This window comes from Phalacrocorax carbo, chromosome 6, assembly GCF_963921805.1.
Source record: "Phalacrocorax carbo chromosome 6, bPhaCar2.1, whole genome shotgun sequence".
Taxonomy (NCBI): Eukaryota; Metazoa; Chordata; class Aves; order Suliformes; family Phalacrocoracidae; genus Phalacrocorax; species Phalacrocorax carbo.
In genome coordinates, this window is record NC_087518.1 from 46,478,859 (window position 1) to 46,504,474 (window position 25,616).

At 40.9% G+C, this 25,616-nt stretch overlaps 2 protein-coding genes across 5 annotated transcripts in view; one reads left to right on the plus strand and one right to left on the minus strand.

Annotated features, from left to right (window-relative positions):
• CC2D1B (coiled-coil and C2 domain containing 1B) overlaps positions 1–10,137 on the plus strand; it is a 35,624-nt gene extending 25,487 nt beyond the window's left edge. For all 3 annotated transcript variants that reach the window (XM_064455087.1, XM_009514396.2, XM_064455088.1), the window contains 5 exons: positions 978–1,029; positions 2,445–2,544; positions 6,320–6,410; positions 7,122–7,252; positions 8,952–10,137. In XM_064455087.1, the coding sequence (XP_064311157.1) occupies positions 978–1,029; positions 2,445–2,544; positions 6,320–6,410; positions 7,122–7,241 (363 nt within the window). In that variant the 3' untranslated portion in view covers positions 7,242–7,252; positions 8,952–10,137. The remainder of the gene's footprint in view (positions 1–977; positions 1,030–2,444; positions 2,545–6,319; positions 6,411–7,121; positions 7,253–8,951) is intronic.
• Positions 10,066–25,616, minus strand: part of ZFYVE9 (zinc finger FYVE-type containing 9) — a 64,732-nt gene continuing 49,181 nt past the window's right edge. For both annotated transcript variants that reach the window (XM_064455086.1, XM_064455085.1), the window contains 9 exons: positions 24,979–25,203; positions 22,506–22,588; positions 21,667–21,771; positions 18,855–19,005; positions 17,322–17,402; positions 15,806–15,968; positions 14,560–14,665; positions 13,399–13,575; positions 10,066–12,578 (listed from right to left, as the gene is read on the minus strand). In XM_064455086.1, coding sequence (XP_064311156.1) covers positions 12,417–12,578; positions 13,399–13,575; positions 14,560–14,665; positions 15,806–15,968; positions 17,322–17,402; positions 18,855–19,005; positions 21,667–21,771; positions 22,506–22,588; positions 24,979–25,203 — 1,253 coding nt within the window. In that variant the 3' untranslated portion in view covers positions 10,066–12,416. The remainder of the gene's footprint in view (positions 12,579–13,398; positions 13,576–14,559; positions 14,666–15,805; positions 15,969–17,321; positions 17,403–18,854; positions 19,006–21,666; positions 21,772–22,505; positions 22,589–24,978; positions 25,204–25,616) is intronic.

A 25,616-nucleotide genomic window follows, 5' to 3' on the forward strand; every position in this document is an offset into this window, starting at 1 on the left:
TAGTCTTACTATTAGTAGAAGTGCTGGGGCTTCTGCTGCTTTCTCTGTAGGGCGAAACCAATCTTTGCTCTTACAGGACTAATACTTAGCCCTGTGAGAGTACAAAGCCTAGATTTTTACTTGCTAATAAATTTTGCAGCAATTCCACTAAAATAAATTCAGTTACCTGTGGGAAAGAGGTGATGGTCCTATCAGGTTTGTGTTTAAGTTTGAGTTCATGTGAGGCCTTAATAGAGGAGTCCCCCCTCCATTAGGGTGGCTGAAAACAGAATTGGTCTGGATGAAGAGTTTTCTGGGGAGTAAGTAAGAATCAGCATAATTGCTTTTGATCTATTTTTCTTTGTTTAAAAAAAAAAAAAGCCAAATCTCTACTGCTTAACCAACAATCAAACACACCACCTTTCTCCTTCATAGTTGAAATCAGTTTTGCAAAGTAGCTGCGATAATTAGGTCACGTTGTCCTTGTTCAGTCCCCAGAGATTTAGTTTGTACTGTGCTTTAGGTTAAAAGTTAATTCATTTTGGTGGCAGATTGATTGTCAGGCAAAATAATAGTAGGGCAATTCCCTGAATAATTTGTGATGATTTCCTTGTGTAGCTTATTATTCTAACTAATACAGAAGGAACAGAACTACTGTGTCATGGAACATGTGCAGCTTGTCATGTAGTTTAACAGCTGCAGTCAGTAACTTTATGATGACTGCATTGAACTGAGTGTGACCATGTAGCTTATCTGTGGCTCTTCTGTTTAATGTAATGTTTTGGCTTGTTTTTTATCTAGTATTATACTTGTTACCACACTGAAATCCAAATATTTTAGTCTTGAGTGTACTGTGACTCTTCTTATCATTCGGATAACCCCCTAAACCTCATGTTTCTTGTGTAGGTATAAAAAAGAGCTGGTAATAAAAATGGTTACTACTCTGTATTTTGAAACAATATCTGATGGTTTTATGTAATGTGTGTCTCTCTTAATAGGAGCAACCTCAAAAGAGTAAAACGCCTGTAATTAACAATAACAATTCTCCAGGTTAGTACTTTTTCTGGGACAGAGGGAAAAATATTGCACCTTAGGACTCACTGGAGAGTACAGGCTAGTCTCATGCCGTGAATCAGGCCAGAGGGCCTCCCACCACCTTTTTCTTTCTTATGAAAGGGCTTGTTGGAGGGTGAAGTCCAACTGTGTTGGCAATTTCTTCACCCTTATCCCAATATTGGTGGAAGTTACTGTGTTACGAATTAGTGAAGTCATCGAGTTACCACTCATGCTTCAGCTATTGCTGTCAACCTGGCTGGAAGATGGGCCAGATAAATAAATTTTCTTTACTAAATAAGTTAAATTATTAATGTTAATATCTCAATGGATCAGATCTTTCTCAGTCAGATTTTGTGTCCTGAGATTGCCAATTCTGTCATGATTTTTGCTGATCAGCTAACATTTCTAAACCTGACAAAGCATCATTGCAGAAATGGATTATTTTTTTAAGAAAATATAGTTTGAAACCAACTAAAATACTTTCTTTTTACCTTTTGAAAAATACCCCTTTGTACCTAGCTATTGAATACCAGTATTAGACTCCTCATGCGTTTTAGAATTAATCATCTTGCACTCTGAGTTTGTTTATTGCTGTATTATTTTTTCAATTCTTGCAGTAAGCAGCCATCTAGTATCAAAACTGCTTTGAATTCAGCATCCAAATTACTAGTTGTGAATTTATCTCAAAGTAGATATATATAGATGTATCTCTTTTGAGTTTATATATATTTTCTGTTACGAGAAGTCCTGAAGCTCTGATACTGAGAGCTACATTCCAGGTCTTCCAATAACTTGATCTGCATTTGCTGAGCAGCCACTTAGCTTTAATGTTTTGGGTTCCTAGGCTGACAAGCAGAGATGGTCATTCCTGGGTAGCACAGCAGACAAGTCTTTGAACGTTAGTTGTACAGTGTTGTGAGACTTTCTGATAAAAAGGTATCCTGTGGCATAGTTCTGTCACACTCGTTAATGAAACTGGTGTTAACACAGTATTAGTTACACTATCAAAATACCCCTTCCCAGTCATTGCAACCTTCCTATGCTTTTTCCTTATTATTTTGTACCTTCTTCTTAGCCGCAGACACTCTGTTTAATTGCCAAAAGACCTAGATTCTCCAGTTTTGGCTCTGCAGTAACTTGCTGTCACCTCCTTGTGATGACTTGGTTCTCATGAAGTTTGGTTTCTGTCCCTGTAAAGTGGTGATGACAGAGATGAACTGTTGCACAGGGCACTAACTTGTTAATGACAGAAATAACTTCCTGAAAAGGAGATTCATATGGATGTGCAGTGTCTTTCACAAATGGGCCAAACTGAGATGAACAGAGGTCTGAGTGCATGCATGTAATAGAGCACTGCACATAGATTGACTTTCACAGCTTGCTTTCATTTTTCTATACCTGAACTGTAGAATACAACCAGTTGTTTAAGTTGAACATCAACCGAAATCACAGAGGTTTCCGACGAGCAATTCGGTCCAAAGGAATTAAATTTGAAGTATTTCATAAAGGGTAAGTCTACAGTTTGCTCCCCCTTCATTGCTTCTCTAGTAACAGTTGAAAAGAGTGTTGTTGCTGAAGTTTAAGAAGCGCAATCTTTAAGCTAGCAATAAAGTGTTGTCTAGTTCTCATGTCTGAGAACTCCTTTCAAAATGTGCCTGAGCTCTGTATCTTCTCCTTCGGGGGTGAAAAAAAGGCAGAAGTTCAGTGAAGTTTTTTCTTAACTGGTAGATCAGTTGAGGATTAGTACGTTAAGAGGAACTGATGACACTGAGAAGGTAATGATTCAGCTTCAAATCACTTTGGTTCTTACCTAGTCTGGTTTTAATCATCAGAACTAGCAGATTTAAATGTTGTATGGGATAACTATGTAGAATAATGAAGTACAAGTGGCAGCAAAACGTTAACAGCAGTAAAGCAGGTGACAGATGAGGGCAGAACTAGTGTTACGTTTTTGTGCTTCTTTTCATTCTGAGGATCTTAACAATATTTACTGAACACTGCTGGCAAAATTTTAGACTATTTTGAGAGAGACAGACTCCCCTCATCTCAGAGATCAAGATGATGAGATGGATGTTAACAACTGGTAAAGTTCAGGGAAATTGTCCTACGTCTCGGCTCATTACTGCTTTATTCAAAATCAGAGTGCCCTATATTCACTAATCCCCAAGCTGGTTGTGATCCATGATTTGGATGGGAAGTTAGATAACCTGTTTTTTGTCTCAGTGGCTCTTTGTGCTATTCTTTCTTTGTATTACTAGGATGTGCAGAAATCATCCATAGGTTCTCCGAGATGGTTTTTGAGTTGTAGATGTTTTAATTTGTGAGCTAAAGTCCCATTGTTTTCACTCCAGATCTTCCATTTGCATGTCTGTTGCAGCAAAGCTGATTTTCTTGCTCTTCCTCTGTCAATCCTGACTGCTCCACTGCCCTGTTGTTCAAGATTTCATCATTGGAGATCCTGCCTCTTTTGCGTAGAGCTCTTCAGTGTTTACATTTGTTTAAAACGTTTCCCCCTATCTTTAGCGTACCATTGCGTATATGGGGCCTGTCCTGTTCTCTTACCAGCTGGAAGTGTGCTTGTTTTTAAGGTCTGAGCTCAGGCTTAAATTCACCCATTGGGAAACACCCTTCAGTGATTCATGAGTTATATCCCAGCTGCAGATTGTCCTTTGAAGCCTTTTTGAAGATTAGCAAGAAAATCTGTGCAGGATGTCTCTTCTGGTTCAGAGATTTTTGGTTTTGGTTTTTTTTTTGTTGTTCCTAAAACAGGAATGTAACAAGTTAAATGTATGCTTGTTACTGGATTGGGGTGGAGGGGTGGCAGTTCCCTATGGCAAATAGCAACAGGGAAGGAAAAAAATTGAAAATGCCCACTGATCACCTTTCCTGGCCATCTTCCCAGGAGAAGGGCAAGGATTAAGTGATCCAGGCTCTTTTCTAAAGACTGCTCCCTGTCTTTTTTCAGGACTATAAAGGAATAATACTTTCAGAAATGCTTGTAGATGTTGTAGTTTTGGGGTCTCTGATAGCTCTTTAACCATCTCCCAAGAATTACGTTCTCTCAGTGAGCAAAGGAGACTTGTTTCAGGTCATACATAATAAACTTCAGTTTAAAAAACACTTTCAAGTAAAAACGCAGCACTGTATTTTACCAAAGGAAAATTCTCTCCTTAAACCTCTCCTAAAAGCTTCTGAAGATAAAAGATTTCCCCAGAGCTGTTTCTGAAGCCATTGCCTAGAGCAAGTTCACATTCCTCACAGCAAACCCCCCAGAACTGATCAGGGATGAACCCGTCTTTGTTTCTTGAATTATAAAATGGAAAAATGCTTTTTCAAAAAATCAGGTAGAAGAATTGCTGATTCTGTTTTTAAGTTTAGGAACAGTGTGTCCAACAAACTGCAGTACAGTTATGTAATCCTTCTTCATTTTAAGGTGCTTGTGAAGTAAAGGAAGTATTCTGGCATGTAAGCTAATAAATACTGAACTTTTCTAAATGATTTTCTCAGTCTACTGTAGTCTCACTGATGGAGAATAGAGTCTCATTTTTGGAAGGCTTTCTGTCAACAAAATTCATAGGCATCATGTTTGGAGGCAGCACTATCAGCCCTTAAGGTACTGTGACATTGTTTTTCTTTACTACAGCAATTTGCGTTGAGGTGGACAAATGGGCAGATAAGAAGCAATCTGAACAACTGAGCTGGGGTCTTTCAAGTCCTTCAGCAAGAGGCTTCTGGAAGAGATGTCCTTCCTAACAGTTACAGTGCATTTGGAGTAGTGGTGGTCTTACACTCTTTATCCCATCTAGAAGTGTGTGAGCTCACTGCATCCTGGGTTAACAGTATCAGACCGTTGTCCCCCTCATCTATAGACTGAGGTGCTACGTGAGCCATAGCATTCCTGACGCAAGCCAGAAAGTGAGGTTCAAGTCTGAGTGACAGGTTTCTTATACTGTGGTTGACATTGAGGTATTTGGAGAACGTATGAATGATGCAATCATTGAGGTGGTAGATGTGAGGAACCTTACTGCTTTTCCAGTTAGAGATTTTAGACAATCAGGTTCACAGATGTTCACTTGGAAATTGTAGGCACTGATGGCAGCGTCAGGTCTGTGTATTAATATCCTGGTTACTGTTGCCACAGATGACATGATCATGCAGCTCCGTATAATAATCTTCAGTTTTCATTGCATATGTCAAGTCTTGCTTGATAATATCCTAGTATCTCTTAATGATAATAGGAAGAAGGGTGGATGTTTTGGGGTTGTTATTTTGTTGGTTTGCTTGCTTGTTTCTTTCCTAAATAAAATGGCATAAAAAAGGAAGCTTCTGAATTCTTGGCAGATTTCCTCTTTAAAATATGACAGACATGGCAGGTTGGCTTTCTTACCTCCAGAATATCTAGATTTTAGTTGTTTATCACACCTTTTGGAGACTGATTCAGGGAAATGCTTGGATGTAGGCAAAGAAATCCAGTGCTCCGAGCTGAACACTTCCATGGAATTGGTGTGTTTTAGTCTTAACTGTTTCCTTTTGGAGGAGTTTGTCTGGGTAGGATTGCACCACCTGTCTCTGTTAAGGTGAAGAAGCATGTCTTTTTGATAAAACTGTTAAACAGGAATAACTGTAGCAGAGAAAAGTTGATTGTTTTCCTTGCTCTGTGTTTAATTTCAGCCAACTAGAAAGTCTAAAATGAAAGTTCTTGACTGCTAAAACTACCAGTACAAAGGTGAATCAAAACAACAGCTGAAATGAAATGTTCTTATTTGTTGAAATTGAGTGGTTTGATTTGTCAAAAGGGAACTGAATTATTTATGTGACTTTTTCTTAATAAGTAGTTTGCCAAAACCAGCATGTGCCTGTGAAATGTTTGTTTTGATGAGAGGTGCAACTTCCTTGGCAAGTTCTTCAGCCTGTTCTGTTAAACAGCCCATTGCAGAAGACTTGCTGTCTGTCCTGGCCGTTAGGCCATCTTTCCCTGTTGCCCTGCGCAGGGACAAAAGCTGCTGCCATTCCAAGTGCTGGTTTAGTTGATTGTTTTTCTTCAGTACTGTCCTCATCTCTAATTTGGTTGCAAGAGAATAATTAAATAATGAGTACTTCCATATCTTGTCCTTGTAGCCTAGTTCACTAAGGGTTTGCCCCTTGCAGCCTGGTTTGTAGGGTTCTTGACTAGCCCTCCTGGATGCAGTGGCAAGTGTGAACAGTGATGACCTCTTAGCTTGCTTTCTCTTCAGTGTTCTGAAAAACCTTAGCCATTCAATTAAGGAAGATTTCTTTGAAACAGGTCCTTTTTCAGAAGTGACAAGCAGGTGGGGACAGCACACTTGAAACTGGAAAAGCTGGAATCAGAATGTGAAGTTAGAGAGATCATCGAGGTATGTTTTCTGGGTGAGGTGTGTTCTTCTAGTAAGTAGTATTTGAACACAAAGGGAAAATTAATATTTGCATTGCCTAAATATATCTGTATATAGGTGACAGTTTTGTATTGGATGAGTTTGATAAACAATGGGCTGTTCTTTGTTTTGCAATCTCTTGAAGCTTATCTCAGCTGTGACTGTTCTGCTACTGGGAACTACTTGGTTCTTTTAGGACTCTCTTCTGCAAATTTTCTGTATCAAGATAGTTGTCTGTGTCAGGATCAGAAATTCACATGGTTCCCAAAAATATTTGTGTTGGTACCTAACAGATCAAAGGGTTAAGTGAAGACTGATGGTGTGGATAGAGAGATGACATAAGATCCAGTAGATCACTAAGTGGAACCTTAAAAAATAATCCCTTGAGCTGAATCACAAACATGCTTGGGATGCCACTGCCCATGGAGTCCCAGTGCGCTTCGGGGGCTTGGTGTGTGGCCAGCAGAGGTGATGCAGCTACCTTGCATGGGTTGTGGGGAACCTGCTCTGCCAGATTATGAATCTGGGGAAGCACGGGGATGCGGCACCTCCCAGCATTGCAGTCACCTGCAGGTGATCTCAGTCATCTTTTAGTCACGGGGGGAAATAAAGTCAATGATTGCCTGAGGCACTATAGTTAGACGTTATCATTCATATGTCTGCTGACTGCTCTTCTTTTTGTGGTTCTTTCAGATTTTTGATGGCAGAAAGCCCACTGGAGGGAAACTGGAGGTAAAAGTGAGACTCAGGGAGCCTCTCAGTGGTCAAGATCTTCAAACAATTACAGAAAATTGGCTGGTCCTTGAACATTAGTTCTGTCTGAGGTACGAATACTGCATCTAAAGATGGTCTGGCCAGAACTTGACAGGGCTACAGAAAAAGTCTGCTTGAATAATGTCTTTTGTTGACACTGACCTCATTCCATAGCATTTTGATACCATTCGTCTTTGTATTTGTAGTGGTGAGTTGACATAATTTCAGAAACGAGGTTACAGGATCTCTGATTAGTTTGTGTATCAATGGTACAATTTCACAATCACTTGAAATACAGGGGATGCTTCTGGCATCACCTTTATTTAGAATAATATTTAGAAAATAAGATTGACAAGCCCTTTCTAGGAGGGAGGTGCTTTCTGTCCATCCTTATTGTTAGCAAAAAACCTTTCAGAGTTAGCAAGGGCCCTTCGTCCCCTCCCAGAAGCTAGAGAAGGGCATTTGTTTGTCAAATGAAAGTCTGCTTGACTTCATCTGAAAGGGAAACTATTGGAGATGGGCTTTCTTCTGAATGCTTGAGACTTCTGGGCAGGGAGAAACTGTACAGCTGAACACAGGCTACCTGAAGAACTGTGACTGCTGCCCCTTGTGCTCTACCAAGTACAGAAGAGGAGCTGTATGCTGCCAAAGTGGCTGTATATTAGGAGGATGAAAAAGAGGTAGGCGTCCTCTTCTTGCCAGCCTCTATGGAAACTGCCTGGTTTTGGAACTTGTCTTCCTTTCTCATACTCTGCTTTTTAGGTATCACAAATTCTCCCTTCTTAAAAAAAGCAAATAAATACCAAAAATTCTGGTGTCTTTTTTAGAAGTGGTTTTTTTACATAAAGTTACTGAAAGGTAAGTACCAGAAGTCCACCTGCCTGTGGAATCTCTAATTCAGCCTACTTCTGTGCATCTGTCTGATGTTTGAAAGAAATTCAGATAAGGTGGCCACAATCATGGATACCTGGATACCTGAAACTCAGGTCTCTGCTTCTCCCACAGTTTATGTTCATAAAACCATGGAGAGGACACTGACTGGCTGGAGACAGTCAGTTCTCCCTTGGGTGTGCATGCAAATTGCCTGCAGTCATAGGGTGTTACTGGCAGGGGCAGGACTGTGTTGATCCCTTCTGAGCAGGTATTGTACTGCAGTAGCACAGAGAGTCTTCCTCTTGGACCATGACCTTGCTATGCAAGCATGGAGCAAACCTCACCTTTTCTCATGGAAAACAGATCATGTATACACTGTCCAGTAAGTAATCCTTCTTCCTTTGCTTGAGCTCCTGAAGTCTCTGTGCTCCCTCTTCCTTAGCATATTGTTTTGCTTTACTTTTATAAGTGGCAGTTGATTCACAGTGACTTCACCCATTTGCCACCCCTTTGCTTCCAAATTGTGTTAAGATTTTACAGATTGAGAGGTCTTGTTTCAATACATGGGTCTGAATTTGTAGCACCAAAGGGACTGTTTGTCTAGTGATTTCTTCCTCACAGCCAAGGAGGTCAGTGAGCTGCCCAAGAGCTTCACAGCTTGGCTGTGAGGGACGTGTTTGACAGCTGTATCTGAAGTAACAACTTGGCTGTGTGCCGTGACTGGGCACCTAGGCATTTTCAGTCACTAGGGCTTAATAATTTTGCTCCACTGATTCTTCTAGTTGACCACCCAGAAAATTTGTGTCAGCATTTTACATATAACGTGACCTTGAATTGTGAACATCTGTTAAGTACTGCATCAAGTAATTTTGGTTTTTTTTTGTTTGTTTTCCCCAGACCCACTGGAATGTTGAATGATATGGGATGAACGTATGTAGAAAGATGCTGCTAGCTGCAAGCACCAAAGATGTTAAATGAATGCACTACTGAACCTAATGTCTATTTTGATAACAGCCATAGTGCTTATTAATAATTTTAAGGCAAATGTAAGGCTCTGGAAATTTGCTGCTGCAGGGGATTGTTAGTAGTCTATACAAAATAGACAGAATTGCCTTAATGGGGGACTACTAATGTAGCACCAGGATGAATGTTACACTAACTATGCATAGCGGTGTGTGAAAAGTTTAGCCCCTTAAAAATTCCCTGAGGCAGTACAAAAACTATTCAGTCAAGTCACAGGCAAGACCTTTATTAGACTTCATTTTTTCCAAGTGTACGAGCAGTCTGTGTGGTACAGTGAACAGTCTGCTACTGCTTTTCCTGTTCTTTCTTACCAAGGCCTGCTCAGGGTTCTGGGTTGTTTTTTTGTTGTTTTGGTTTTTTTTTTTCTTCTTTTGTTTCCTGAAATAAAGGAGCAAGAACTCAGGCAGCAATCTAGCAGCAGCGTCTTCCCCCCTGCCCCTTGCACACCATTGCAACATGCAGTTCAATGGGACGTTGCCGTTTCAGAAGAAAAGAATGCAAGATTTCTTAGCAGCAGGCGTTTACAGCACTACATTTTTGTTCTGGCTACCAGTTGTCTGCCATGCTTGGTCAGTGCAGCCCAGGTACTGTGCCTTCACCCTTTTTTAATTTATAAAAGGAGAAAAAAAGTACGCTAGACCCTGCTGCTTCCCAAATGTTCCTTGCATTTTTGCAAAAATAGGCTTTTACAGTTCTTTCAGGTGATGGGGAAATAGCCACTCTTTGTCATGTAGAAAACTGGATTATGACTATTTTGAGGAATGCTTTTGATCAGCAGCATACAAGAAGCAGTACCAAATACATTTGTGTTTTTTAAATCTCTGTGAGCTAACAGAAACAACTGATCTCAAAGGAGAGGACGTGCCTGCACTGGTGAGTCGGAGCGCTCCTGCACCAGCTGTTTAGGTAGGGCAAGTTTGTAGACAGAAAAGAGTCCAGACAAGTAAGGCAGAGCTGCCTCTGTCTTCCTGAGCAGATGAAGACAATACAGTGTTCAGTTTTTAATTTCAATAAATTTAATATACAAAACTACATGTTGAAAATAAAAATATAATATGCAGTTTTTTGCAGTGTTAACTAACTGAATTTTAAAAGTACAATATTTTTTTTCTGAAACAAGTACTTATTTCTTAACAACATGGTAATTAAGGTCATTTAAAAGGCTATGGTTGAAGCAAACATATCAGTCACCAGTTGATAGTGTTTTGCACAAACATAATCCAAACCTAAAAGACTCTTGGGGCAAAGGAAGAGAAGATAAAATTTTTCACCTCTTTTACTGTATTATTAAGCATAACAATGCAACTAAAGTAACTGGAAAGCAGCTGCTGTGGCAAAGCTGTAGTGCAGGCTCTAGAAGGAAGATTATTACTTCGTTTATGGAACATTCTTCCGGAGACTGAATCTCGCCTACACGGTGTAGTGCTGTGTCCCGAAGTGTGCAAAAACAGGGTGCAGAGGGGAGTCTGAAAGTACCCTTAGTCCTGCGCCACTGCACAAACACATAGGAAGGCTAGTGATGGTGTAACAGCTTATGGTTTGTCCATCGTGAAGCATTAAGCCAGCCACCTTGTCCCAAATGCCAGAGGTAAGGTTTCACTTTGATGTAACGCTTACCCTTCTAAGTGTAGTAGTGTGCCTGCCTCTTGCTGGCCAGCTTTTATGTCTGAGTTGGATCCCAGTTCTCTGGCCTGCCTTCTCCCAGTGTTGGGTGGTGACAGCTGTAATTTGCAATACTGGATTTGTCAGACTTTGCTTTTTTTTTTAAAAAGCAGTAGCCATTTATTCACAAATGCACTCTGTACATATACTGTGCTGTCTTTACATCAAATACATTCCTACGTGTACAGTTACCTTTTCCTTTGCCCAGCTAATGCTGTATATTTGTTTACAAAATATAGCATCAGTCTCACAGTAGCCTTGCACTTCCCTTTATATTTGAGAGGACGCCTGTGTTAGTCACATACAGCAAAACCAAAATAATCCCTGCTGCATCCACCAGACCTGACTGCAAGCAGGGATGATGCAATGTCTGCGATACTGGGTCCACCGTAAGTTAGCCCCTCTTCCCAAATTAATTTTCTGTATAGCCTGGAGGAGAAACCTTTGCGCCCTTCCTGGCAGGGACTCAAACCAGCTGCTTTGCATGGCTATGCCTAAACCAACCAAACCCCTTCTCCTGCTTTCAGCTCCTTCCACTGGTTAGCAGCTTTCCATGGAGACAGTAAGAGTGTGGAACCACATTTCCTCTGGCTGAGTCTCAATGTCGCAGCAGATGTGAGTAGCTGCTTTCCTTACTAAAGCCCTCTCAGATGCGACCAAGCGCACTGGGCCAAGTGCAAGTGTTCAGCGCTAACCAGAAAGCCTTTTTTCAGCAGAACATGCAAAAACAGCCACTCTATACTTTTATCACAGGTAAGCTTTTACATGGTGCTGCTAATATGAAGTGCAAGCTGTCTTGTATTACATGACACTAGCGTTACACTACAGCATACAGCAAGGAGGAGACAAAGCTGCCCTGGGTGTTACTTTTCTTTAAAAAGCAGGACCTACTGGGGAAGAGGAATGAGCTATAACCGCACTTTACGGCTAATATTTCCTCTGCTTCATACAGATTTGTAAACAAAGTACAGAATAGCAGAGGTGGTGTAAGGAGATTACGGAAATCTGCCAAGGTGACAGGTTTTTATAGTAAATGTAAGGGAAAAAAGGAAACTAGCCTATTACACACACAAAACTGCAGTTTACATAATACCGCTTTCAGAGAGATGCCTGCCCTTCTGCTCATTTGGACGCATATACAAATGTAGTTATGGCTAGGTAGTCTTTCCATATCTCTCGAGGGCTACTCCAAACGTATTTCAACCAATAATCTGGTCAAAATAATGTAAACGTTACTTTTTAATGTCTACAGAATAACCACAAACGGCATTATGATGAGGTCAGAATGAAGGTCTTGATTGTTGTTTCTTACATGTCCAGCTACAAACAGTACAAGATTGGAGTTTCACTTTTTATTTACGCCCCAGTGATCTTTGCACCCGTTTGAGCATTCAGAGTACATGACCACAAGTCTTTAAACATCAGCATTTTTCTAAACAGTAACAGAAGTGTATTAGCTGCAAGGATAGCATAGCCATGTTGTAGTATAGAAGCTGCCCTGATCCTCTGTTTGTTGACAATGCATAGAAGATTTAGAATTATGGAACAACTGTCCCTCCCTCCCCCTCCCCCCCCCCCCCCATAGTGTTAACAAAAGCTTAATTTTCCAGTTTTAAAGTGCAAATGATTCAGATACAACTGCTGCTGGAACAGGTCCGAACAGAAAATGAAGTCCTCTTATGAGATGTTTTCCAGAATATAAAAGATGAGCTCCATTATGACTGGCCCCTCACTCAACTGACATGCCCCTCCATGAATCACTGGAACTAAGGCACTGTCCAGGTCATTCATGTATTGAGAGGGCAGTGGCTGTCCATTACTCCCAGCTTGATAACCAACCTAAAAAACACAAAGTAAGAGTGGGTATTAGAGAGAATAGGACGCAAGGCTGTGATTCAGTGGGCAGTAAAAGGGAAACGCTGTGCAGGAGGGTGAGGTGCTGTGGTCTCTGCCCAGGCAAGTTGGGCACTTGAACAGGATACAGCAGGTACTAAAGCAGCTTTCCCACTTGTTTTTGTTCTCTGTGTTCCCTGTGGCTACCTAGACAAAGTCTTTCCTCCCCCCACTGCTCTGTCAAAGCAGATCATTCAGGAACCACACCCTGTGTTATCAAACTCATGCAGTATTTAAAAGCTGGTTGATCCTAAGACCACGTCCACTCCAAGGCAAGGCCAGCTGTCTTGCCAGGAGACCCTTATCTCTGCTTGTAGCTTTTGCTGTAGAGTACTCTCGCGGCCCAGACCTTCCGTCTGTTTCTCTGCCTCATATGCAGTGTGATCTTTTAAGAACAGCCATGCTTGTGAACAATGTTTAATGCTGACCCAAGAATACATTTAATACACTCCTGTCTTCAATTTCTGGTGAAAAGGCCAATTTAGTATCTTCTCTGAGCACATGGCAGGGCTGGTCACAGGTCTCTGACTACAGAGCAGGTGTTGCTAATGGCATATGGGGGTCAAGCCTGGTGTTAATTCAGGCTAGGCACCAGCTTGCTGATTTTAACAGATGGCCAAAGCACCAAACAACAGTCAGCAGCACTCGATTAGCATCTGATATTGGTACTTCTTTAACCAAGAGAATGGATCAAGTGTTGTATTCCCTTTCTGGGGAATGAACAGGGGAACAACCCCCAAGTTAAACCAAAACTATTAAGACTTACTTGATCTGAGTCAAGTGTAACACGCAGACCTAGCTTAGTCATTCCATCTTCTTTCAACAATTTAAGATGAGGACATAGAGCTAAACAGAAAGCCTTTGCCACGTTTTCAGTCAATCTGCTGTGATCAGCCGGGTCACTCAGACTGTTGTGTTGCTCATCATTTTCCAGGAAAAACACCTGAAGGAAAGAGTTAACATGAGATGTAACACTTGGCTTTTCTAGAAAATAGGTTATTTTCTAGAAATGCCATTTAAACTTTTTACAAATGAACACTTAAACAAGAGCTGCTCACACCAGCAAAAGACCCTGAAGACAAACGACCTCAGTGGGGAAAAAATTTTTAAAATAGCCACGTTCTCAAAAATCTTTCCGTTCTGGTCAAAAGCCTCATTATGGACATTCACTATGTAGTGCACAGAGTTTTTAATAAAAACCCTGCTTTTAAACAGATGTTAACTTCAGAAAACTTGCATCTTAAGTAGAAACCATCCCAGCCTGAATACTTGTACTATTATTGTCACTGAACTTGTCTCAGATTAAATCTGTCTGACCTGGGAAAAAAAGATACTAAGGTGGTAAGCTGCAGAGGGATTAACTTGGTTCCTCCGGGGCAGGTGAAGTGAAACACTTAAAAATCTTTTAACACTATCATTTGTGTGCTGGTAGAGTCACAGGTAACATCACCTATGTAAGCAGTTTCTGCAAGTGATTTATGCCACAGCACTTTCATTTTAACTTGCACCACTTTAGAGAAAGTGGCTCAAAATAACAATTAAGTCTTGCCTCCCTTTAAAAAGGTATTTTAACAAAAAATGCAGATGAAGCCACCTGTTACCTTGGGTAACGCAGTTAGCAAGTATTTTTCTAGTTCCCCCCACCCCGTGTTCAACACCCATATGCAAGAAGAGGTGGCCAATGCAGAGTAGGCTGCAGAGGCTGGCTGTGATAGCAGCCTGAGCTGTGCATCAGTAGTAGGATATTTTATTCTGCACAATGCTGTACTGAATCTTTCCTTGCAGGTACAAAAGGTCATACAGGTTTGGGCTGAAAAATTTGCTGCTTTAATTTTGGTGAGTAGGGACAGCAGGTCGAAAGAAGAGTAGGCTGTAGCTCCAATCCCAAAATGCCAAGTGTTGGTTTACATGCAGTTGACTGACTTACCTCCGTCCACCGAATGACCTTTCCGTTTGCCTTGTACTCTGAGCCATGAAATATCTTCACACTTGTTATTGACTCCATTGATTTGCCATCAATAGGGCTTATAACACTGTAAAAGGGAGGGGAATGAGTAAGTTCCGACTTAGCAGAAGATGTGAGCTGAAGAGAGAGTACTGCAAAAGAGAACTACGCTGGGATCAAAGGGCAGCTCCTCTGCTACACCTGAATCCTCCAGCTGCCTCACGCCAGGTTTTTTCATAACTCAGGGCTCTGCAATTTGAACTGCTCCTACACAGCAATTTCCCACTCGGCTTAATAAGGCATAGACCAAAATTAGCCTCAGAAGGGAACTCCCCAAAGGCTTCTCTCAGAGTGCCAAACCCAGTGATCTTGAATGCAACGGCTAACTGTGACGATGGTGCTGGGCCTGGAGCTTCATTGTGCGCAGCCTTTCTGCTATGGGCTCCTACAGGGCTGAGGAGGAGGGAAGCATGGTCCATGCTGTCCCCTGCAGCTCCTACCCCTGACACCCACCTTGGTCAATAAGCACAAACCAGGAAGGACCTTCCTAAAGATTTTTAACAAAGCTTCGCACCAAAGCTAAGCTCTCATAAAGTGTTAACGAGGCAATGAGGCGTTTCATACAGATTTCACTTTTATTTGTAACAGTGTAGACCAGCAAAACCTGAAACACTACTTACACAGCCCAGAATTTAACTACAGACTCTAAGACTGACCTGGAGAGCCTGAAACTACAGAAACATCTTTCTTTCTAGATGCTGAGTCCTTAAACATTGTGCCTACCACAACAGTACTTCACTGTCATAAATACTTAAGCTGCCATTTACACCTTTCAGCTTAACTATCAAGAGTCCAAATATACTATTGATGTTCAGCAATTTTATGTCCAGCACTACTTAATGCAAGCTAAGCACCAAGAGAGCAAAGTGACCACAATATGCAGGGTTCAGCACTGAACTGCTGGAGACAGGTTAGTGGTTTCCAATAACTGGATATTAGCAATGGCAAAAAATCCATAGCATTGACAACTTTCTAAACTGATGCCCCAAAGCTCTGGTATATCGATTCCCTTTTCATTGCATTTAATTGCATCTTATCACTCAAAAAAGAGGCACAGACTTGTAATTCCTATTGATTTGCAGACTCATGCACCTTATAAGAGCAATTAAAATTTTTAACAAATATAGTCAGTCACCCTTCAACGGCAAGCAATTGCTCCTCTACTTACCCCTTACTAAAGTTTTTATCATCTTCTACCCACTGAATATGAACATGTTCCTGAGGATCTTCAGCATCTACTTTGCCACAAGTGATGGTGAAGTCTTTCATCTCTCTCAAGGCCTGCCTCAAAGAGTCCATGCTCTCTGCAGTTATCTGGACCATTACTCCATCTAGGGAACCAAGAAATCCTCATAAGCCAAGTTAAGCCACACTGAACAGAGCCTATATAAAAAAAAAAGAAATAAACATCCTTCCTCTTTTTGCAACAGAAAGGTTAAACAGCTATTTCAAGAGTCCTAGGCAGCAACACTACATATGACAATTTCTGACTTCTCAGACGTGTATAACACAGCACTGATGAGCACCGACTAGGAAAAACACAAGGATACTGTGAAGCCCATCTACCAGGCAGGCAGGTGTAGCACTGGCTGCATTAGTTTGCCTCAAAATTTGACACCTCTAGGCAGCCCTCAGAAAAACCCTGTGTGACACCCCACCCCCAATTCAGCTGTCACCTCTGTTGGTGCTGAAGCAGCACTCCAGCAGCCACAGTCTTTGGGAAGTCAGTGCTTGCCTGACTGAAGAAAAGGATACAGAACTTTAATTGGATCAGTCTAAATTACTGCAGAAATAACTTAGACATGAGACACTTCCCCAATGTACAGACTCCTTGCCTGAATCCACCTGTATCTCTGTCTTGCACTAAACCACCAATTTAGACATGGTATAATGACCTAAATATACTGACTTACAGTGAGATGGCTGCTTTTCAGCCCTGGCTGATCACTGACCCATGGGCTGCACACTCATGCAGCTGCAAGCTCTCAAGTTGGAGCAGCTTAAGGAGTTGCTGCTTGTCAGTGGAGCTGTGCTGACTGACTTCATGCATGGGCTTCTTGCACACCTCACTCGCAAACTGTAAGGCACACACTTAAAGCGCTACTGTCTGCAGTGTCACATCTGTGGTGAGGTTAGACTACAAGGTTCTGTAGCTCTGCTAACGAGCAATAATGGCTTTCAATGCAGTGTACCCAGTCAGCACCTATTTCTGTGATGTGACAATAAGTAAAAGAACAAACCAAATCAGACAGGTACCAGCTCAACAATCTCAACATGTTATGTTCTCATCTGCCCATATACAAGGCTATAAACAATGCACGTTCATAATCTTGCATAATGCACAGCTATTTGGGGACTGAGTAAGTTTAGCAGGGCTTCCTCTCCTGGTTGGTAGATTATACATTCCGTATTTCTTAGGCTCACAATTTCCTCTTTTAACCCAAACCAGTAAATGGATCACAGGCTCACAAGCCAGGTATTTCATATCTCACCCTCATTTTCTTCTGTCCCTGTTCTACAGCATCTGGACAAATTCCTCCTCATTAAAGGAAACAGGGATTTTTGGCTAAAAAATAGGATAAAGCTGAAGCAGCAGCATGATTCAAATGCTCAAGGCTTAACAGCAGAGCTGAGCTGTGTTAAGAGTGAAGCAGTGTGTTTTAAGCAAGCAGTTCAGTTCTTACCTTCTACTATACTGGATTTGGCAAGGTAGCCTGAAGAGGATTTTAAAGCTCCACTGAACACAAAGAAGCTGGCACCAGTCACTGCAACAACAACAATAGGAGTGATTTACTGAGGCTTTCATCAAAACAATGCCTTATACAGGAATCAGGTATCATAGCTCTCATCCAGAGAGGCGATTCATCTAAATCAGGACAAATGCTGCTTAGAATTATGGTGACTAATTCTTATCACAGTCGTGGACATGGAAGGGCGAATCACCCAGTTATTTTCTAAACTGGACAACAGTTTTTGTCAACCTTAATGAATGCTCGTAAGTCATCTCTCTCCCCAGACACACCTCTTAAGTTTCAGGACTACTAATTTAGGGTAACCAAGTATGAAATTAACTTCTAAATGTTCCCACATAGCTGACAAAGACTGCGAGCAAGCTGTTTATGGGTCACACCGTAACACCAACCCACTGGCAAGGCCACAGCTCAAAGCCACCCGATTTAAAGTAAAATTCTCTGAAATTACCACTAAACTTCATTAAATTCCTGCTGGAAATCCCTCTTCTTGTCCCATCCATAAAATGAACAGGAGTCGATAAGACCATCAGTCCTGAGTGACATCCTGTGCCAGTATACTTGCTGAAGTGACTGGGGATACTTGCAAAACAAAAGTCAGCCTCCGTCTTACTTGTTCTCATTTGGATACAGTATAAATGTCTTTCCCAGAGATTTTCCCCCGAACCACAACATTTAAATTCTCAGCACGCTGCTGCTGCAGCCTTTCAGCCTACTCTAACAAAAATAAAGCCTGGAAATTAGATGGTCTAACTGAGGTGAACAAGAGGAGTTTCCTGAAGATGCATTATTAAAATGCTGCTGTTGTTGGTTATTCCTATTTACCTTTGCCTCATACTAAATCTAAGCTTCCTCACAATCTTCCTTCACAATAGTATAGGTCAAGCACAGGCAACCACAACCTCACCTGTAGACTCCGATAATGCCTAAGACAGCTCTCATTATTAATGTGGAGAAGCTGCCTAAGCCAGTTACAGCACTGTGACCTCTGGAGCACTGCAAGTCCTGAGCTGTATTGTGCAAGCAGCATTACCATATTTACAAGGGAGCAAGCTGTTATGTGCTTTATTTTATGTCTGCTTGATCTATGAAGTTCCTAGAACACCTCTCAGACAAATTCAGAACAGCACCATTGACCTAGCGAAGTGTGATGCGGACTGTACGCAGGATGCGAACGGCCCAGTGTGCACCCAACATCTGAGATGAGGGATTCTGCAAAGGGGTAAAGGGCAGATAGAGCAACGTGTTATAGTTCCTTACGTTGCATGTCTAACTCACAAAGCTCCCCATTCAGTCACACCGGCAGTCAGAATTATTTTCTCTGAATGTCTAACAAACTCAGTGAAATGCAGACAAACCCAGTTCTGACCGACTCACAAAGCCACACACTGGAGCGGTAACACAAATGGCAAAGAAGTCATGCAGAGCGCTGGGAGGGAGCGGCCTCCTCGTGAGCCCCGTTCTCACCCTTCCTTGGCTGATTATGGATGCTGATGGCCTGCGTCTGGTAATTCCCGTCATCATTCTGAACACACACCAGATGCGAGTCTGCTTTCTCATTGAAGCACGCTCCCCCTGCTAGAACATGCTCGTTGGATTTGTTCATGGCTTTCATCATCTGCAAGCAAAAAGATTTACCATTTCTACCCTGTTCATCAAGCACTACCATAAACAGGTGATTCTTGGAACAGTTTAATTGGACAGAGCAAGCTTCTCAACAGTGCTCTATTCTCACGTCAGATTTTAGCACTCAGAACCATAAATTGCTTTTGAAAAGAGGGTTCAGGTCTGATACTGTCTAGATGCTTTAAAGGGCCACCTTTTATGTAATTAAAATAAATGCTGTACGGGACAGCCAAGCTATACAGGTTGCAAAAGCTATTATGTCTAGCTATTTGAAAAATCAAATTCACAGGAAAAGAACATTAGGAAAAATATTGGGAGGAAATATCTGGCTTGTTTACACAACTACAGTTGCTTATGACATAAATCATAAGTGCTGCCTCCACTGTTCAGTGCTAGACTGGCACTCAGACTTGTGGCATTTAATGCTGGTTCTGCTATGACCAGTCACCAAAACTTGAGTGTCTCTGTGCTTCACCTGCATGAATTGAGATCAATGTTCCCAATCTGAAGACTTTTTAAAAAGATCTGAATCATATACATCCAGATACAATTTTAGTGCTCTGCCAAGGGGCCCTCCAAAAAGCATTCAAAACGTTTGTGATATACTGCACTTCAGTTTTGCTGATTATCATCTAACATATTTGCCTTGACAAAACATTCTGGTAAACGATATAGCTTCTTTCCTTTTCTCCTCTCCTCCTCTTCATGGAGGCTCAGAATATGAGATTTTTCATCCAAAAGAAAACTGAGGGAGTCATCTATCTCTGGAATTTGTTTGAAAACCAAAAATTATATGTTTGCTTAAGAGAAAAAAAGGCAAATTAAATTACACACCCCCCCAGTGAAAACACTGAGGAGAAGGAAAATGCTGAATTATTTGACATCTCTTAACAGCACTCATACTCCCATCCTCTGCCTCCTGTAGCTGATAAACATGCACGCTACACACAACACATTTGTCTCTCTCAGTCTAACATAAAACCTTAATTACAGTGTCAGGAACATTAGCTGATGCTCACTATTGATAAATGTGCGCAGGTGTAATGTTTGGGGAGGAAACTTAATTAAGATTTTGCATCAGACAAGAGTGTATTTCATTATCTAGTTTATCAAGTCATGCTCCTGAAACAAGATTTTAGCTCGACAGCAGCCACGTTTATGGAGCCCAGTAGTTGCCATTAGGTAAAAAGAAACAACTGGGCTTTGTAACAAGGCAGTTGATTAAAAAATGACAGCTTTGCTGAGGGACTCAACAGGCAACTAAGTATCACTACTAGTTGTAGAAAAAATAATTCTGAAGATAAAAATATGTATTTAATAAAAAACCCCTATATACTAACATTTAATTTGTTAATCATAGCCTGTATTCTCCACGTTTAATCTGTCCATAAGATTTAAATGAAGTTTTTCATTTTCTAGAGAGCTTGAGTGACACACTTTTCTAATTAAATACTGCTTTACATGAGAAAAAAGTAAAGGTCTTGGGGTTTAATTCATCTTAATTCAAACTAACTCAGATGAAAAATATCTAGTACTTCAATCTTTCAACTGGATTGCAAGCAATAATGTTAAATAAATAACCCTTTCTCCATTTAAAAAGCTGAATCCTTGCTTCACACTGGAGACTAAGCTGCATAACGCAGGGATTTCCTCACAGTCCAGCTTAGTGCAATGTCTAACAGAACTGAAGCGAACACACCTGCAAACGCCAGGCACAGCTAACACTTACAAAACTGCACCTTGTGTGCCAATCCGTATTTAATTCATGCAAACTTCACTGACCTTTTCCATTTTCTCGCAACTGCATCAAGAATTAATACACCTTTTAACAGTCCCTTTATCTTCTTGCTTCACCAGTTTCAGCTTTTTCAAACTTCACATACGAACACTTTTTCCCCTTTCCAATTTATTTCTTTACCATCACTATTATTTTACTCAAATGCTTCTTGCAGGGAAATTTTCTCTTGAGATGAAGCTGTGTTCTGCTTTGATATTACAAGAATGTTTACAAATACCATTTTGCCCAGGTTTGCTCCCACCCCAGCTGCTGACTGGTTTCAAAATACCAAGCTACCCCTCCTCTTCAGAGAGAACACAAAAATCAATCACCTTATCCATTGCTCTCTTCCATTATTATTCAAATATCTTCTCACCCAGCTTTCTCAACAGCAAAATACTAAAGATGCTGATTCATTTCCCACATCAGAAATGAAGTATAAAATTTAGACGTTGAAATTTTACATAAAATAAATGACAACCCAGAAAATACTGATAAATGCTTTGAGTACGTACACACAATGTAGATGAGAAAAGCTAATGCACTCTTTCCTCCTGGATTACCTCAAGTGTAAAGTTTGTCAACTTATTTGTTCAAATCAAACCAGTATTTTCTATTATTTACACTTACGCTTTATATGTAAACAGTTTAAAAAAAAACGAAGAAAAAAAGAGAGTTTAATTATTACTAAATTTAATTGCATTCTTTCTCTGGAGCCATCCTCACTCACTCTCAAAACATGTGCACATCATGCATTCATGATTTGCTTTTGAGGCCGTCTTCCCTAGTGGTAGTGAAGAAAATAAAATTCCTTTAGATCCCAGGTCCCACAACCACAACGAAACCGTACACAAATGTATTTCTTACAAGCATTACCTCATTGTATCTGTTGCTGGGAATTTTGATGCTGGTTTTTCTGACTTCCATATCAACCACTAAACCTTGGACCACCGGCAGTGTGTACTGGTAATTTCTGAAGTCCTGGTAATTAAAACAAGTTTTTAAAAGTCAGGGATGATGATCATCATTAACACTGCAGGTTTCATAACTATCCTAGTGACCACTAGTTAGCCCATTAAAATAATTGTAATCAGTGACTGAAAGGCAGGGAGGGAGACAGGCATCACAGCTTGTAACCTCCATAATCGAAGAACATAAATGAAAAAAACACCATCATGACTGTTAGCTATTCCATTGATTTTCTTACATCAAAATTAATATTCTCCAGCCATGAATATTATCACTGTATGTAAGAAAATTTGCTCTCTGTGTTCTGTTACATTACTGGATAGAGTTATTAGTTTTTCTAGCAGATTAAGTCATGCATCGACGAGAATTTTCTATATTGAAAATATTAGCAAAGTAGGAAGAGCTAATAACTTCGCTTTAATTGAAGCGCTGCATACTCAGAGAGCTGTCACTGCACACTGTGATGACCTAATACTTCTGAGGGAGGAATCTGAGCAACTAATGCACTTGTTTCAAGATCCAAACATTCTCAGGTGGTCAGGTTTTGGATGTTGATTTGGATACCTTTTTACAATTCACTACGTTGTCGAAAGCTAACATCTAGTATCAGTAACAGCAGCTAAATTCACCCAAATGCCTACTATTTTCTCTTGTCATCTTCTAAACATGCCAGCTTAGGAGTACCATTCTCCCCACATTTATCCATTCACACCGATGGAACGAGCAAGCTCAGCCTCAGCACTTACTGCAAGAAGATTCATAATCGTGTGTCCAGTCTCTCCAAACAAAGGCTTACGAAATCTGACACTAAAAAGTGGGCATGGGTAAACTAGGATAAAATAAAACAGAAAAGGTCAGATTGAAATTTACATACTGAGATTCTGCAAAAACAGACTCAGATACAATCTCCTCAGTTGAATATGGTAAGCAGCAGCAAAAGAAGAGACTGGAAAGAAGACCAGAGTTTAAAAAGCAAACGGGAAGAAGGGTTTAATATTATAATGCACCTTACATATGCATCATGGCTCCTTACCCACCACACTAGAAACAATAAGAAGAATTATGTGGAATGCTTGCAAGTGCCACACTGCAAGACCGAACCTAGCAATCTGGACACTGATTGCAAAGATGACCTTTCTAAATGCTTTTCTCAGGCCACTTTTTGGAAATAGCTTCTTCCTTTTTTATGACCATCCTGATGCTCTCCACTATAGCATCATAGGCCTCTAGCTTCTGTGGCTGACATGTGTGACATTCAAATGATAACACAGATTATTCCATTTTCTGCAGCAACTTTCCTCCAGGAGTATGTCAAAGGCAATTAAAAGGACATTTATGGTATGTCAGCAATGCAAGATATCTGCATTCCTTGGCTGACTTAGCCATGCTTGTAAAACATCTATGATGCAATTCGAAGTGTAGTGTATGGATCTGGCTACATTACATTACGTGGCAGCAGAAGCCATAACAGTGCTTGAAACATGACTCATGCGGTAATATGTAATGCCAAGGTTTTCTAAACTCATATTTGAAGGAATGTTCCTAAACTACCCTCAGACACTCAGCCTGATTTCCCAAAATACCAGACATCTTCACAGTTCCCTGCGTAGTCAGAAGGGGCTGCAGAATGCTCAGCAGGTTTCAATAACATCATCAGGACTTCCTGGTAGAAATAAGCTCCAGCTTCTGCACACTGATGTGGTATCTGGAAAGCATCAAAGCTACACATGCACCATACAGCTGACCAACTTGCGAACAGTGTCCTGAGGCACCAAGTAGTGTTGAATTTCCTGTGTCTGCCATCCTGGCTGCACACAGCAGCTCAGCTACGTCCCAGAAGCACTGGGAGCTGTACGGTTGATCTGCAGATGCCCAGCAGATGTTTTCTGGACATCTAGCAACCCAGAGCGACTCCTGCATCTGACCTGCTCCCCATTCAGCGGCACTGGAAGAATGGCCAAAATCTGACAATTCCACCAGAAAATAGGATGTATCCACGGAAACCCAGGACAGAAATGCAGCCCCTTATGAGAGGGGATTGAGGAAGTAATCTGCAGTCGCAGCTGTCAGAGCACAAGTGAATATGCCTAAACCCAAACCACAGCTCTAGCAGTGATTCAAACCCCAGATTCCCAACACACTCAGAGCAGGTACTTCTGTCTGAATATCAGAACATTTGTTTCTGTGCTCAAAAACAGATGTCCTATCCAAAATATGAGCATCTTTGTTTTAATTAATGTTGATGGGAATAAATACGCTACTTAAAAACCTCATGGCTACACATAAAAACTTACACACCTTTAACACTAATGTTTCTTTGCACAAGTTTAACCTGCAGTCCTGATCCTCAGAAAGCAAATTTTGAAGATTTTCTTTTTCCTCTCCAGTAACATATGTATTTTATGAAAAATTCCCAATGTTCCCTAAACATCACAAGTTAAATTAACAAATCCCTATGAAGCATATTCTAAAACCTTTGTTTAAAAGTTTTGAAAAAAAATTAACAACAGACCATTTTTGTAGTAATTCAGATTTACCAATTTGCCTATTAAACCAGCAGATGAGCAAGACAGCAAATTTTTGGCCCATCACGGTGGACAGACTTCCAATAATCTCTTTGTTCACGCAACAGCAAGTGTCTCTTGAAAAAGATTTTATCCTAACTTTATGCTGATTTCAAACAACTGCTAAGATTTTGTTCAGCTGAAATGCTCTCTCCATCTTACTTGTTACTAGTTGCAACAGAATGTTTTCAACAAGTTGCCATGCCAGTTGCCCCTGCACACATATTCTCTGGAAAATTAGTGTGGTTTTAAAAACCTAAAAGCAAATGCTTTTTCATTTCAGCATGGAAAGAGCTTAACATCTCAGAGTCTCTCTCTTGTCCTACCTACATCAGCTAAATCAGGCTTGTTCTGCACATAACTGAAATACAGATCACCAAGCGAACTACAAACAACTGCTCAGAACTACAATTGTCTCCACAAAAATCTCCCTGATCAGCTAGCACAGTTGTAAAAAGGCCGTAGGTGATATCACAACCTCAGTACTGCTATGCTGTTAGTTGGATGCAATGTGGGTATAAAACATAATTTTTACTTGGCTATTTAAGCTTGTGTGGCTTTGACCAGTAACAATTTAGGGCTGGTTGTGTGTGCTCTAAACCAGAATGTATTCTCCTGCAGAAATAATTGCAGTTAAATAACACATATTACTTACGTCTGTATTCAGCTCCAAGTCTCAACATCAGCCGAATGGGGAACACTTTAGCCCAGGGAGTCTCCCATTTCTGAATAAGGATGCCAAACAAGTATGGTGGGGTTGGCAGCACCAGGTCTTGCAGGGACTGATACGTAGCTGCAACGTACAAGAACCCTCCATGTTCTTTGCTTCCAAGGAAGCTCTGGCTGAAAAAGGAGTGTCCCAGGTTGCCAACAATGTTACCTAAGAACAAAAATGCTTATTACTTCACTGGATTGAGACCTATACCAAGAATTTAAAGAGTTTTTCAGAAGGGAAAAAAAAAAATCTGTATTAAACTCACTAATGTCTATTAATCACAGAAGAAACTATGTTTTGCTGCACATGGAGGCTCAGGTTACCTCCTGTGCAAAAGTGAGTAATCTGTTATGGAATAACTGCTGTAGACTAGAGCCACCAAAGCCATCATATCTCTGGTGATACATGTACTCAGTGACTATCTCTGTTAGGAAGTCAGTTTTGTAGGAACACGCACATATACCTTCATTTCTGCACCTAACTGTAAGCCATGCCCGCACATGTTACCAGGACAGTACATACAACAACAGACCTACCACCTCTCCTGGGCGAGCAGGGAGGGAGACCAGCCTCAGCCA